We start from the raw sequence: 16,572 nt of genomic DNA on the forward strand, positions 1-16,572 counted from the left end.
TGGCTCAGTAGTTGTGGTACACGGGCTCAGTAGTTGTGGTGCACAGGCTTAGTTGCTCCCCGGCATGTGGGATAGCCAGCAGATTTTTTTTTTAAGGAACATTTATTTATTTATTTATGGCGGTGTTGGGTCTGCTGCTGCGTGTGGACTTTGTCTAGTTGCAGCGAGCAGGGGCTATTCTTCGTTGTGGTGCACGGGCTTTTCCTTGTGGTGGCTTCTCGTTGCGGAGCATGGGCTCTAGGTGCGTTGGCTCAGTAGTTGTGGTACACGGGCTCAGTAGTTGTGGTGCACAGGCTTAGTTGCTCCCCGGCATGTGGGATCTTCCCAGACTAGGGCTTGTTGGCAGGCAGATTCTTACACTGCGCCACCAGGGAAGTCCCACCAGCAGATTTCTTAAACATTCATTTCACTGGTTTCACCTGCCTTAGATCACTTTGTTTTCTACTGCAGTGGTTTTCAGAGTTTGATGTTCAGACCAGCAAAATCAGCATCACCTTGAATTTGGTTAGATGCGCAAATTCTGGAGTTCCAACCTGCAGTGGAAACTCCTGGAATTTCACCTGATACAGACTCAAGGTTGACAGCCACAGTTCTAAACACACCCAGGACCTTGGGGAGTGGGAGAGGGGTGTAAAATGCAGAGGCTGAGAAGGATCTGGGTTTTTCGGCGCCACCGGCCAGGGAGGGACTGGATGACCCGGCTGAGGTTCCCGCCTTGGGATCCAGGTCCACGGTTCCACCCAGGCTGGTCTCTCGCGTCTTCTCCGGCGGTTTCTAGAGTCCTGCCAGTTGAGGAGAGAGGTGCTCCCACAGGTCCCTGAACCAGACTCGTTTTTTCTTCCCCAAGAGGATTGACTAGGAGGCTTAGCTGAGCAGCCTCAGGGCTGGCTTTGGGGTAATACTGGCATCCTTGGTTTTGCAAGTGAGCGATGCAGGCCTCCTGGGGTCCTTCTGTTCCGGCGCCGGGACCGCGGCCACTCCCATCCCAGAGAGGAGGGTGCCTTTCTCCTAGGACAGCTTGGTCAGGTGACCTTGGCGGCTCGTACTCAGCCAGGGACCCGGAAGGACGAGGGATCCGGAGGCCGCGGGCGTGCGGGCAGGACGGCGGGCGCGGGGCCATGAGGTCCCCGAAGCTGCCTGGGCTCGTACTCGGGCTGCTGCTGTTGTTGCCGCCTCTGGGGCCAGTTGGCGGCGCCGCGCGCTTCGACCCCACCTGGGAGTCCCTGGATGCCCGCCAGCTGCCCGCCTGGTTCGACCAGGCCAAGTTCGGCATCTTCATCCACTGGGGCGTGTTCTCCGTGCCCAGTTTCGGGAGCGAATGGTTCTGGTGAGCGCACCTCCCTCCGTCTCCTCTGACCCCCCCCTTTGCACCCCACTGGCCTCCAGCCACGACCCAGATCCCAGCCTGTGCCGGTTTGTTTTGCCCCCTAGTCAGTTTCACCTCCCGCTGTTTTAGCGGTGTGTAGCATTTCCGGGTGTTAAATGAATAATTTACTGTGTAAGTGGCTCGTGCTGGGCGAACACTGAAGTTTTCTTCCGTGTGACTGCAAGAGTTGTCAGACAACTGACGTGACCCTGGCTTGTCAGCTTCTTGATAGCTGCACTTATCAAGTTGTAGTTATCACTCTGTAGCCACCGAATGACTAAGACAGCAGAAAGGTAATAGACTGTGTGGGGTCATATTGTGAAGCTTGGGCCTAAACTGCCGTCCTTGTCCTTAGAGAATCAGGCACCTTGTCCCATCGCTGTTCTGCAGCTACCTGTCAATTTTTAGTTGTTCTGCCATGAAGTATGGTTTAAACATAAATTCATGGGTATGCGGGACTTATGTTCTTCTGGGCGTTCACTGGCTCTTTAATGTTAAAATGTTACCACGTGTGGCTCAAGAAACAAACAAAAAGTGCTAGAATGTTTACCCTAAAAAACCCCAATTATTAATAGACCACTATGTGGAAAGTGCTGCACAAAAAATTGCTCTTTCGATTTTACCTTGAGATCTATGTAAAAATGTGCATGTAATCCCTTACAACTTTGAAGTGTCTCACATGCTTTCCTGATTAAATACCTCAGGTATTTTAAGTTCTTCAAGACAGAAATGTTTTATATATATATATATATATATATATAGTATACATATATAATATATTCCTAGTGAAATAAGAAACAATGAGTATTTAAACCTGCTTTATACTACATACATAGTGTACAACAAATTTAATACATACAATATATGTTAGATATGTCAACTGAAAAAAAATGCCCTATGTGAGAGTTGTGAATTAAGTTTTATTTGGGGCCAAGTGAGGACTGAAGCTTGGGAGACAGCCTCTCAGAGATCTCTGAGGAACTGCTCTGAAGAGGTGGTGGGGAGAGATCAGTATATATGTGATTCTGGCGAAGGGGGATACGTGAAATCAAGCACACATTTGGCAGAAGGTTACTGCTAGTCCTGAGAAGGGTGCTGCTAGTCACCAGGAGCAGACATCTCCCTTATGATTTTAGTGCTTTTCTAGATATGAGAAGATGCACGAATTTGGGCTCATAAAATCCTCTCCTGAATATATCTAACTACCTGAAGGCCTATTCTGCCAGTTTTTCCCTGAGCACAGAGTGCCTCATTCCTGATCTCCACCCTGAACTCCTTCCAGGGTGTGATGAAGGTCAGTGACGTCAGTGGCTAGCGACTTCATTCTTATAGAACCGGATGGCAAATGACAATTTTTAGTTGGCAGATACAATACAGAGTATAAACTATATATTGTATTAACGTTACACTAAAAACATTGTACCGCTTTCTATAAAGAGACTGACTTTCTGCAACCAGTAACTTTTCTTATTCAGTTAGGCCAGTTGATGTAAAAGAACTGTATAAACTATGGAGTACTATTCATATGCTCTTTTGAAATCAACTTAAAAACCAAGGGACTCTTTCTTCCCATAACTTGTATTACCAAATATATTTGCTTCAGGATGTTATAAATCTTTCTTTGCAAGTTTTGTGCTGTGAGGCATTTTGAGTTTATTTTTGAAATGTTTCAGATTAGCAAGGTACATCAATTAACAGATTTTTTCCTCTTAAGATATAATAAATTATACTTTAATTTGCCATTTTGTTCAACTGGGAAGATTAGGTAAATATACATTTGGTGCTGGGAGAGGATTTGATGTTTGTTAATTGAAACTAGTGCTCTGTGCAAAACAGCTAGTTTTGAGTCATCTTATTCTTTGTAATGGTTAACTTTTTATTTTCTACAAATGAACACAGAGTTGTTTGTTTTGACCTAGAACAATAAAGATAATTCTCATACAAAACAAAGTATATTTTTGATGGTCTGGAAGTGCAATAACCCTGTGAAAGATCCTTTAATTATCTATAGTTTCCCTTTGTGTCCCCTCTAAATCTCTGCTCCCCACCCCAATTTGACCTGGAGCCATCAACAGTAGACATGGGTATATCTGACTGTCCTTAATGGCAGTTCAAAACCAAATATAAATTATGAGCTGTTTACTGTAAGTGCCTCTTCTCATCTCTATTAGTATGAAATTTGAGAAGTGACTCTAGACTATAATAGAGAATGCAGGTTCAAATTAGATGTGTTAGGAAAAAATAGAAATCTCTCATCTTTTAACTTTCTGACTGTCCCAGTTTCTCTTTTGTAGTTCGATTTAAAAGGTAAAAATGCATCATGGATCAATTAGGATACTTTCACTTCAAGGTATAGAAAACCCAAATAAAAGGTTTAACAATAGGGGTTTGTTACTCTACATAATGAGAAATTTAGAGGTAGTTGGCTCATTGATGAAATCAAAGACCTAAGCTCTTTCTGTCATCCTCAGCCTGTTGACTTGTCCTGTCATGGTCACATGATGGTGGACAGGCATCACTTCATACAACCTTGTCCAAAGGCAAGTTGTATCTCTTTCTATTAGAGAGGAAACCATTCCCAGAATCTCCCAAGTTGGCTTCCCCTCAAGTTCCATTGGCCAGCATGGGTCATGTGTCCATGTGGTAGGTGTGATGGAAACTGGGAAAGTCTGTATCTGACTCTTGGGCAGGTCAAGAATAGTGCCTGTGACATATTATGTCCTTCAGTGAAGGCTTCTCAGTGGGATGAACCTCCTGGTCATCTCTGAGGATGTAATGCTGATTATGAATTTACTCATCCCTTAGAAACACTCTTATGAAAGGAGTGGTGGAAGGAAGAGGAGAAGATGGGTCAGAGGTGGGGCCTGCATCTATTTCATGAACATAAGATTACTGCCATGTCTATCTAAAAATTATGTTTTCGATGTTGTTTTCCTCCTGAAGCTTTGCTTAGGCAGTTGAGGCCCCATTGCTCAGAAAACATGCATATAACCAGTAATCCTTGAAGGCTGAGTCAATATATTAAAATAACAGCATCTTCTTAATTTTACTGTCATCTCCTCCCCCACTTGTTCTCTGCTAGTGAATATAATACATTTGTGTTACAAAGCGCTTTGTCTTCTTTTGAAGCCTTCATCACTTATGTTACAAAGGACTAACTATGTAAAGACACTACATGTTGCAATTTAAAAGTGAAGAATTAAGAGCAAATGGGTGGCTGTGTTGTCTAGAATGTTCAGGTTGATAAGCTGAGTGGAGTTCACAGAGGGACAGATGGAAAACTATGGAAGTTTATATAAGCTTTCTTTAAGGTGAAGTCAAACTAAATGGGGAAGTGAGGAAGAGAATCTTGGTAATATGTGAGTAAGGGGGATTTAGTAAAGGGAGCTGGGGCAGTTACAGTTGACCCTTGAACGACACAGGTTTGGTCCACTTTTATGTGGATTTTTTTCAATAAATATACACTTGGCCCTCTATATTCGAGGATTTCACATCTCTGGATTCAACCAACCTCAGATGGAAATTTTCATCCACGGTTGCTTGAATCCACAGATGCCAAAACTGTGGATATGGAGGGCTGAGTGTATTGGCTGACTGGTTTGGCCAAAAAGTTCCTTCAGCTTTTAAGTAAAAAGAAAAGACACATTTTTCATTTTAACCAAGAACTTTATTGAACAACATATTCACTGTTTTGTTCCACTACCTTCTGCCATTTTTCAGGCAACTTCATAATTCCATCTTCCCAAAACTTTTTATCTTTTTGAGCAAAGAACTGTTCCAGGTGCCTTTTACAGTCTTCCAGGGAATCGAAATTTCTTCCATTAAGAGAATTTTGTAAAGACTGAAATAAATGGAAATCTGAAGGTGCAATGTCTAGTGAATATGGCAGATGAATCAGAACTTCCCAGCCAAGCCGTAACAGTTTTTGCCTGGTCATTAAAGAAACGTGTAGTCTTGCGTTATCCTGATGGAAGATTATGCGTTTTCTGTTGACTAATTCCAGATGCTTTTCGTCGAGTGCTGCTTTCAGTTGGTCTAATTGGGAGCATTACTTGTTAGAATTAATCGTTCGGTGTTCTGGAAGGAGCTCATAATAGAGGACTCCCTTCCAATCCCACCATATACACACCATCAACTTCTTCAGATGAAGACTGGCCTTTGGTGTGGTTGGTGGTGGTTCACTGCGCTTGCCCCACAATCTCTTCCGTTCCACATTATTGTACAGTATCCACTTTTCATTGCCCGTCACAATTTGTTTTAAAAACGGAACATTTTCTTAATGTTTAAGTAGAGAATTGCATGCGGAAATATGGTCAAGAAAGTTTTTTTCGCTTAACTTATGTGGTACCCAAACATCAAAGCGATGAACATAACCAAGTGCAAATGATTTTCAACGCTTGATTTGGATATTTTGAGTATGTCGGCTATCTCCCGCGTGGTATAATGTTGATTGTTCTCAATTAATGTCTCGATTTGATCACTTTCAACGTCAACTGGTCTACCTGAGAGTGGATCATAGTCCAGCGAGAAATCTCCAGCATGAAACTTCGAAAACCACTTTGGATACGTTCAATCAGTGACAGCACCTTCTCCATACACTGCACAAATCTTTTTTTGTGTTTCAGTCATGTTTTTACCTTTCTTGAAATAATAAAGCATAATATACAAAAAATGTTGCTTTTTTTCTTCCATCTTTAATATTAAAATGTCTACAAAAAATTCACCAATTTTGATTTTTTTTTTAAATACACGCTGATATGACAGCTGTCACAATACAATCTAATTGTTTTGAATGAAGTTAAAGACAAGTGATACTAGAGCCATCTTACAGAAGGAAACGAACGAACTTTTGGCCAACCCAATACTATGCCATTTAATATAAGGGACTTGAGCACACACAGATTTTGGTATCTGCTGAGGCTCCTGGGACTAATCCCCCATGGATGTTGAGGGATAACTATATTTCAGATGTTTATGTGAATGCTGCTTATATGCTGTTTCCTTCATCCCCTTAGGTGGTACTGGCAAAAGGAAAAGATACCAAGTTATGTGGACTTTATGAAAAATAATTACCCTCCTGATTTCACATATGCAGACTTTGGACCACTATTTACAGCAAAATTTTTTGATGCAAACCAGTGGGCAGATATTTTACAGGCTTCTGGTGCCAAATATGTTGTCTTAACTTCCAAACATCATGAAGGTAAGTACAACATTTGCAAAACCTCACAGTGGTTATGAAATGTAAAGTAGTTCTTTTGGAACAAGAAACTAAAGCAAGGTCATCCACATGAAATCAGAGTTTTCTCTTAGGAGCAATCATAAGTGGCTATTGACATTTGCTTGCAACTTAAGAGACCATGTGTTCCACCCAGTTAAGAAGCATTATGTATGCAGAAAGATCATACCCTCCACATGACAGAGAAAAAATGGAAACTGATCACATTTTGTTATATGCATATTTAACAATTTCCAAGTAATCCAAGATTTGATTTGAAGCTATTTGAAGTGGGAAGTGGGTTGCAGGTCAAAGTTTACACTTGGAATTGCATTCTTCCTTTCTTTCCACCTCTGTAATGCATTCTGGGAAGGCACCCAGGGGATTATTTTGCTGTAGTTTTGCATCATGACCGACACACAAAGTTGTGCTTTTGGCCAACTCTTATATGGCCCAATTGAGGACAGTTTGCTAGTGATGAAAATGACGCAGGTCACCTGGAAGGAACAGGATTATGGAGCTGTAATGGTGCCCAGAAATATCAGAGATGGTGGAAGAATATGTAAAGGAAACACAGTGGTTGTATTAGGGTTCTTCAGAGAAACAGAATTAATAGGGAGTATAATATATAGAAAGAGGTTTATCATAAGAAATTGACTCATGCAGCTATGGAGGCTGAGAAGTCTAGACCCAAGAGAGCCAGCTGTATTGTTCCAGTCTGAGTCCAAAGGCCTGAGAACCAGGAGAGTGGATGATTTAGGTTCCTGTCCAAGTATGAGTGCAAAGGCAGGAGAAGACCGATGTCTCAGCTCAAAGACATGCAGAGAAAAGAATTCTTTCTTAATCAGCCTTTTATTCTGTTTAGGCCTTCAGTGGATTAGATGAGGCCCACCCACTTGGGGAGGGCAATCTGCTTTACTCAGTCTACCTATTCAAATGTTAATTTCATCTAGAAACACCTTCAGGAACATATCCCGAATGATGTTTAACCAAATATCTGGCACCCAGTGGCCCAATCAAGTTGACACATAAAATTACCATCATAGTGATCTTCCACTAATAGGATAGATTCCACCCATTACCATTCCAGTATCTATAAGATCAAGAAAGCATCAGCAAATTATTATTGTTCCAACAGCATGTTAATAATTAGACAATTTGTTTGCATAACCATCTTTGCCTTGGAATAAAAAATTTTGCCTCATTATTTTCCCCAGGGGTGGGTAGGGGATTAGAAGGGAAGAACCAAAACCCCAAATAAGGAATTATCTTAGAATATTTTTCCCTTTGGCCACATTCTAGTGGCTTAATGATTTTCTCCTATAGATGTTTCTCAGGCTGAGATGGATATTTATAAAGCGTATTTGCTTGTGAACATGTTGATTTCCTGATGCCTAGGAACTTCTCCAAGCTGTATGGCACAAAGTATTACATAGTGAGCTTATTTAAAAACAAAACAAAACAATCTTAGTCACATTGTGAGGACAGATGATGTAGCCCACATTTGTCAACTCTCTAGGACTCATATTGTTGGAAGTTTTCATGCTTATGGGAGAGACCCTGCTGAGCCTGGCTAGGCAGGAAAACCACTGTGTGAGCTTCTGGTGGTGCTACTGAACCGAATACCCATGTGGTTTTAGCACCGCCAGACATTAGGGTCTGTCAAGTTGAAACATTTTGAATAAGACTTTAAATATCATCAGCAATGCTTTGAAGCTTACCACCAACATCTTTAGAACCAGTGTGAGCTCTTTTAAAAGCTTCGGCAAAATGAATCCAGATTGTGTCCATCTTAGTCTTGTCCTCATTTACAAGAGTAAAGTGTTGCACCAAAGCACCTTACTTATGTCTGTTCTCAAAGATTCTTTTAGATTTTAGTGGGACAGCAACAATGTATTTATGTTCCTAGGTGCCAACTAAACATTTTGAGGCTTTTTTATTATTTCTTAAGTATTTCAGTTTATATAGGGCTTCTAAGGTTTTTATATAGAACAACCAGCAATCTAAATGCAAATTCCTTTTAAAATATGAATTATTTCAAAGTGCTTATGTAAAGGCAGACATTCTTCTTACCTATTTAGTTGGTAGGTAATTCACTTTTAGGTAATTTAAAGCACGACATCCAAGCTTATGATTTTAGGGTAGGATGAGATTACAAATGGTGGGTACATTGCAACGTACAGGACTACTGGGGACTAGTACCCCACCCCCACCTTGGTAAAATGAATAATGAGGGTAAAGGAGACGTACTACTATACATGGACACCAATGTTCTAAGAATCATAGTATAATAGAATAAATAATCCTAAAACCAGGGAATGTACTTTAATTTTTGGTTTAGAAGACAAATAAGAATCTTGCAGAACCTTGCGTCTCAGGGTCTTCACTGTAAGTAGTAATAGTCATTGTTTAGCATGGTAGATATGGAAGATGTTCCTGTCTTAGCTGTGATCGCTAATGTTGATTGCTGATTTTGTGCTAGACCCTGTGCTAGCCATTGGCTGAGGATATAGCAGGGAACACTGCAGACATGATGCTGTCCCTCAAGGAGCTTATAGTCTAAGAGGGAGAATACAGGAGATAGATCAGACTCTACAGACTTTACGGGGAACCCTGAGAGTTGCTTTTAAAAATCTTGGTTCTACTTTGTTTAAATTCTCATTTGTTTCTTGTGTGAAAGCAAAATGTATACTATGGAAAAAAATTGCCGTAAAGCAGTTGTTTGTAGAAACAGTGATTTATGTATTACGTGTACTGCCTATGTAATTTGAAAGCTTTCTTTTTGTTTTTTTTGGCTGCACTGCGCAACTTGTGGTATCTTAGTTCCCCAACCAGGGATCGAACCCATGCGCTTGGCAGTGAAAGCTCAGAGCCCTAACCATTGGACCGCCAGGGAATTCCCCCTATGTAATTTGTTTTGGTGTTTGTATATGTGGAAATTTACTAAAACAATTGATATGCTTACAAGCTTTTTAATATAACGTTTCAGGCTTCACCTTGTGGGGCTCAGAGTATTCGTGGAACTGGAATGCTGTAGATGAGGGGCCGAAGAGGGACATTGTCAAGGAACTTGCAGTAGCCATTAGGACCAGGACTGACCTGCGCTTTGGACTGTACTATTCCCTTTTTGAATGGTTTCATCCGCTCTTCCTTGAGGATGAATCCAGCTCATTCCAGAAACAACAATATCCACTGTCTAAGATGCTGCCCGAGCTCTACGAGTTAGTGAACCAGTATCAGCCTGAGGTCCTGTGGTCAGATGGCGATGGAGGGGCCCCAGATACCTACTGGAACAGCACAGTCTTCCTAGCATGGTTGTACAATGAAAGGTGTGTGTGTTATTAGATTGCTGTTGTGACCTTAAACATTCCTAATACATGTATAACATTTTAATTCCCTTGCTTCTTGAAATATGTCCTTTCAGGCTCATTTGTGGCATGGGGGAGGAAATCATTGTAAATAATGCTCATTAGATATATCAATATTTACTCAGAATAATCAAGAGTTACAAATCAGGAGTCAAATACAACTCAATAGTCTGATTTTGAAATCAGACTAAACATCACAGGATCAAGAACTTTGAAGAAATTAATTTTGTGGGTCCTCATTTTCATCTCCTATTCTGGGACAACTCTATTTATTCATCGCTGTTTCTGATGATGTGCTTTTCAATTCCTCTAATTGCTTCTTTTCATCCTCATACATTTGATAATCTTTGCTGCTCAGACAACGTCACCCTTGTCTGTCTCCTCTTTTCCCTCTTCATCAGCATTTCACCTCTTCCTGTTCTCTCCTCTTGCTTTCTAGCATGTTCCAAGCTACCCCATTGGAACAGGAAGTTCTGACTGAGCTCCTTTATAAGGCTTACACTATATGGACCAAATTTATATTTGTAACTAGAAAGTACTTGGTATCAGGAAGGAAGTCAGGGAGTGTCCTGCTTGTGTTCTCTGGGCCCACAAAGGGCACACACACAAATACTCTGGAGAGCTCTTGATATGTAACTGCAGTTTCTCTAGGTACTCCTTCCAAAAGGAAATATGGGGAGCCCTCCACTTCAATTTGTGAACCAAACGATCCCCTCTAAGTGGAGAAGTGCAGGAGGTACCAACTGCTACTATGAATAATGTAGTGGGGATATTTCATGCCACAGTGAATTCCATGATAACAGTCAACTTTCCTGAGATTTTTCAATATTAGGCATAATTGTAAGAGAAAGAAAGGCTAGAATATATGTAGGAGATTATTCAGTCATAGGTGAGAAGAATGTCTTGACTCTAAATTCAATTTTAGCCACCATTCACAATATGGGGGCAGGGAGGAGAACCTTCAAATAATAGTAAAATACTCTCATAGATGCTATGTTTGCTGGGCACTGGGCTAGGTGTTTTACATAAATTAGTTCTGCTCTAATAATAGATGAGGAAACTGATTATTCAGAAGAGTTAGGTAACTTGCTGTAGGACAGGGAGCTTAGAAAGTGACAGGCCAGGACGACAATCTCCCCAGGTCTATTTGACTTCAAAACCGTGGGCTTTGTATTATATTCCACTATGGTTATTTTCCAGGAGTGGATTTCAGTCAGACCTCTTTTCAGTGACACTGCTTTTGTGTAAAAATTTTTTACTTTTTGTTTAAAAAAAAATCATCCTTTTCATTTCAGCCCAGTTCGGGACACAGTGGTCACCAATGACCGTTGGGGAGCTGGTAGCATCTGTAAGCACGGTGGCTACTATACCTGCAGTGATCGTTATAACCCAGGACATCTTTTGCCACATAAATGGGAAAACTGCATGACAATAGACCAGTTTTCCTGGGGCTATAGGAGGAATGCTGGAATCTCTGACTATCTTACAATTGAAGAATTGGTGAAGGTACAGTAAAATGTCTGGTGACCATTATGGTAACACTTGTAATAGCGTAGGTGTATGAGAATTATTTTTTCTAAATTGTATAGCTCAATGGTCTATAACACAGGACATTACTCTTTTTTCTATGTGTGTTCTCCTAGATAGTGACTATATATATATATATATATGTCTAAGTCCATAAATACCACATGTTAACACATTCAGGATGGAATTGTTTTCTTTTTCTAAGAACTATGTTTATTCTTCATTTTTTAGCAACTTGTAGAAACAGTTTCATGTGGAGGAAATCTTTTGATGAATATTGGGCCCACAAAAGATGGCATCATTTCTGCAATTTTTGAGGAGCGATTAAGGCAAATGGGGACCTGGCTAAAAGTCAATGGAGAAGCCATCTATGACACCCATGCTTGGAGATCCCAGAATGACACTGTCACCCCAGATGTATGGTAAGTACTATTAGATAGAGGAAGGCATTTAACATTTCTCAGAGGTAAAGAGAAAAGTAAAATGAAAAAGGAAATGGGATGAATGCCCACCTACACAAAACACTTTCTTTACTTACTCTAGAAGAAATTAGCATATTTTAAAACACATTATTTATCAAATTGAACTGAAATCATCTCTAGATTCCTCCAAACAGTGGACAGATTTCAGGGAAAAATATTCAGCTCTTACAAAAATTGTAGGCCACTCAGAAAAATGAAAAAAAAATTCTGAGTGGTTAATCCAAAAGAGACTTCTGGTTTAGTCAGGTAAATTCTAACTTTTGTAGGTGTTACATTGCATCAAATTAGCAGGAGGTGTGGAAGGGCAGAAAAAATATTAAAAATCTGCAAAACTAACAGCATTATTTGAATTGATTAAAAATCTTGTACCTTGTTCCTATTATTCTACTAAATCTAAACCTGAAGTTTCTTTAAAATTATCTTAACTGGCTAACTTTTCTTTTAACTAGTATCTCCTATAAAAGCCTTGCCTCAGGTTCTGTCTGAGCTTTGGAAAGTTCTATGGGCCAATGAGTCAGACTCTGCAAATATGGTGGTTTCTGATGTGCGGTCTTAACATATATAAATAAGAGTAGTGGGCTTCCCTGGTGGCGCAGTGGTTGACAGTCCGCCTGCCGATGCAGGGGACACGAGTTCGTGCCCCTGTCCGGGAAGATCCCACGTGCCGCGGAGCGGCTGGGCCCGTGAACCATGGCCGCTGAGCCTGCGCGTCCGGAGCCTGTGCTCCGCAACGGGAGAAGACACCACAAAAAAAAAAAAAAAAAAAAAAAAAAGAGTAGTATTAGTGAAGCTCTAAAAATTCACCTTGTGTTGCCACCAAAGCGAGTACAGCCTGATCAAGTATATATCAAAAGATTAGACTAAATAATCTTCCTTGAACTTACAACTTAAAACAAATTGTCAGTTCATTGAAGAAAATAAAGTAAGGCAGTCTACACAGAAGCAACTGACTATAGAATTTTAGAATGCTGGGTCTGGGAAAAGCCACAATAAGAACTCAGAACCAATCTTTCATTTTACAGAGGCTAGTTTAAATTGGGTTTTTGAATTTGCTTCTGTGTTTATATTTGACTATGAGGGTGTCTGATCTGGGATTTGACAATGGTTAACCATTATTCCATTACATTTCCTTTCAATAAGTAAAGATAAAAGCCAAACTACTTATTAGCAAGACCTATAAAGCCGTAGCCTGGCTCCACTGCACCGAGCCCAGTGGCCTGCTCTCCCTGCCTCACCAGAGGAGCTCTCTCCCCACAGGTTCATCGCGTGTGCTTCCCCTCCTTGCTGCATCTTTAGATAACTATCTAGACTCCCAGGGCTATCCTTGAAATCCTTTGACATTTTAGCCCTGGCTCACTGTCACTGTCCCCAGAACTACTCTTCACATAACTCTTAGTGATTTTAATGTCTATATTCACAGCTCTTCTAATTTACTGGCCCCTCAGTTCCGGTACCTCCTCCCTTCTAGGGATCCTTTCCCCTTCTGTTGGTCGTACCTTAAACCTTGCATTTCCAATAACTGTACTCCTTCTATGCTCTCAGTCTGAAGCATTCCATTGTCTAACTCCCACCTCTTATATTTTAGCTCACTTCAGCTTCCAAAGGGATCTGCCGTCTTTGATTCTGTCACTTTTTCTCTTCCTCCTGCCTCAACCCTCTCACGTTTTTTCTTTTTCCTTATCCAGGTCAGATTCTATGCATCACTCCAGTGCATCCACCCTCAACTCCTTAACTCTCTCTCCCTCTGTCGTACTCATTAAAACTCAGCTTTGATTAAACTCAGCTCTACTTATTCCATGTCTGCCCCTGTGCAGCTAAATGTGACTAGAAATACACACACACACACACACACACAATGTCAAATGCTCTCACTTTTGGCTTTAAAGCAAACCCCTGTATCCTGGCTCCCATCCCAGATTATCCACTCAAGGATATTGTTCTAGCAATTCTCCCCATTTGCTCCTCATCTTCAATTTCCCCTCTTTGTTAGATCCTTTCCCATCAGCATAAAAACCTGTTTTGTTTTTTTCATCTTGAACTCTTTCCATCCTACTTAGATCTCCAGCTACTTTCCCATTTCTCTACTTTCCTTTATAGTAGAACATCTTGAAAGAATGGTTTTTACTTGCTATCTCCAGTTGCTTGCTCCAGTTTTCCTCTTTTTTAAAAAAATTAATTAATTAATTAATTTATATTTTTGGCTGTGTTGGGTCTTCGTTGCTGCACGCGGATCTCTCTAGTTGCAGTGAGTGGGGGCTACTCTTCGCTGCAGTGCGCAGGCTTCTCGTTGCGGTGATTCTCCTGTTGTGGAGCACGGGCTCTAGGCACACAGGCTCTAGAGTGCAGGCTCAGTAGTTGTGGCGCACAGACTTAGTTGCTCCACTGCACGTGGGATCCTCCCGGACCAGGGCTTGAACCCGCGTCCCCTGCATCGGCAGGCGGACTCCCAACCACTGCGCCACCAGAGAAGCCCTCCAGTTTTCCTCTTAAACTCACTCTGGACAGACTTCCACCGCACACTCGATAAAATCACTGTTATCCGGGTCCACAGGAACCTCTCCCTCACTGGGTCAGTCCCAGTCTCTATCATCTGAGCTTACTGTCAGCATTTGCCCCAGGTGATGGCTGTCTCTGTCTTCACTGTGCCTGTTGGCCATTCCTTCTTAGTCTCCTTTGCTGGTTCCACCTCAAGTCCCCGACCACTAAACCTTGAAGTGCCCTGAGGCTCAGCCCTAGGACTTCTATTCTTTATCTTAATTCCCCAGGTGATCTCATCTATTTTCAGGGCTTTAAATGCCATACTGATGACCTCTACAGTGCAAACATCTTTCTTAAACTTCAGACTCATATATTCAACTTCCTAGTCAGCGTCTCCACTTAAAAATATAAACACCTGGGGCTTCCCTGGTGGCGCAGTGGTTGCGCGTCCGCCTGCCGATGCAGGGGAACCGGGTTCGCGCCCCGGTATGGGAGGATCCCACATGCCGCGGAGCGGCTGGGCCCGTGAGCCATGGCCGCTGGGCCTGCGCGTCCGGAGCCTGTGCTCCGCAACGGGAGAGGCCACAACAGTGAGAGGCCCGCGTACCGGGGGAAAAAAAAAAAAAAAAAAAAAAAAAATATATATATATATATATAAACACCTTAAACCTGTTGTGTCCAAAACTTAGGTCCTTAAAATTTGGCTCTAAATTACCTCCACCCACAGTCTCCCCCATCTCAGTTAATGGCAGCTTCATCCTTTTAGGTGCTTGTCAGGCCCCAAACCTTGAAGTCCTTAACTTCCCTTTCTTTTACATCCCACAGCCAATCCTTCAGTAAATTCATCATATCTTTGAAATATATCTGGAATCTGACCACTTCTTATCCTCTCTGTGGCAACCCTCTTCCTGTTAGTCTCCATCGTTTCCCCCCCCGGATTATTTCAGTAGCTTCTTGTCTGATCTATTTCCATCTGTGCTCCTTTAATCTACCTGCTACAAAACCTTTTAAATAATAAGTCAGGTTACGACACCCCCATGCTCAAATTTTTCCAGCGGCTTCCAGTCTTAGAGAAGAATCCAGGACTGACAAAGGCTTATAAGGTCCTACAAAAACGAGCACCTTGTTGTCTCTGTGATCTCACTGGCTATCATGCTATCCTTCACTTCCTCTCCTTCAGTCACTCTGCCCTCCTTGCTGTTCTATCAACAGGCCAAGCATACTGCTGCATTGGGATGTCTGTGCTTGCTTTTCTCTCTTCCTCTACTCACGTGGTTCTCCCTCACATCCTTCAGGTCTCCTCAACGCCACCTCCTCAAAGAGGTCTCCCTTGACTATTCTATTTATTTTTATTTTTTTGCATGTAGACTTTCTTCTTTATTGCTGTACACCCAGAACTTAAAAGAGTTCCAGGTATATTGTAGTCACAAATAGATAATTTTTGAATAAATGAACACATTTTAAAATTTAGGGGTCAGGTAATTTCCAGCAATGCCATTGGTTTAAGAAATTAAAACTGCTTCAGATTACCAAATGTAAGAGTGATTATGATTTCTAACATGGCTCAAAATAATTTTTTAAAATTTGAAGTTTGTCTCCAAATCAGTCTAGAGAATCAGAAGGTCTATGATTTTTTCTGTTTTCTTCATCACTGATTTACGTTGAGAACAAGTTGTCTATTCCTTTTAACAAAGTAAGTTTAGTGAAGATTTAAATTAATGTGACAGAATGTACAGATATTTAATTTGAGGTTAGTATAAACACAGAGGAGCCAAAGAATCCCCTAACATACCCTTCACCCTCCCCGTATCCTCAAGTCCATTCTCTAGTAGGTCTGCATATTTATTCCTGTCTTGCCCCTAGGACGCACAGGCTCAGTGGCCATGGCTCATGGGCCCAGCCGCTCTGCGGCATGTGGGATCTTCCCGGACCGGGGCACGAACCCGTGTCGCCTGCATTGGCAGGCGGGATTCTCAACCACTGCGCCACCAGTGAAGCCGTGCCCCTAGGTTCTTCATGACTTTTTTTTTTTTTTTTTGTAGATTCCATATATATGTGTTAGCATACGGTATTTGTTTTTCTCTTTCTGACTTACTTCACTCTGTATGACAGTCTCTAGGTCCATCCACCTCA

The 16,572-nt window shown here is 41.6% G+C and overlaps 1 protein-coding gene across 1 annotated transcript in view; it reads left to right on the plus strand.

The window, feature by feature from the left end:
* The first annotated feature begins 929 nt into the window (after positions 1 to 929).
* FUCA2 (alpha-L-fucosidase 2) overlaps positions 930 to 16,572 on the plus strand; it is a 21,382-nt gene continuing 5,739 nt past the window's right edge. Inside the window, exons 1-5 of the mRNA XM_007114311.2 lie at positions 930 to 1,327; positions 6,382 to 6,569; positions 9,574 to 9,913; positions 11,248 to 11,458; positions 11,711 to 11,901. Of these exons, the coding sequence (XP_007114373.2) occupies positions 930 to 1,327; positions 6,382 to 6,569; positions 9,574 to 9,913; positions 11,248 to 11,458; positions 11,711 to 11,901 (1,328 nt within the window). The remainder of the gene's footprint in view (positions 1,328 to 6,381; positions 6,570 to 9,573; positions 9,914 to 11,247; positions 11,459 to 11,710; positions 11,902 to 16,572) is intronic.

The sequence above is a fragment of the Physeter macrocephalus genome, chromosome 10, assembly GCF_002837175.3.
Source record: "Physeter macrocephalus isolate SW-GA chromosome 10, ASM283717v5, whole genome shotgun sequence".
Taxonomy (NCBI): Eukaryota; Metazoa; Chordata; class Mammalia; order Artiodactyla; family Physeteridae; genus Physeter; species Physeter macrocephalus.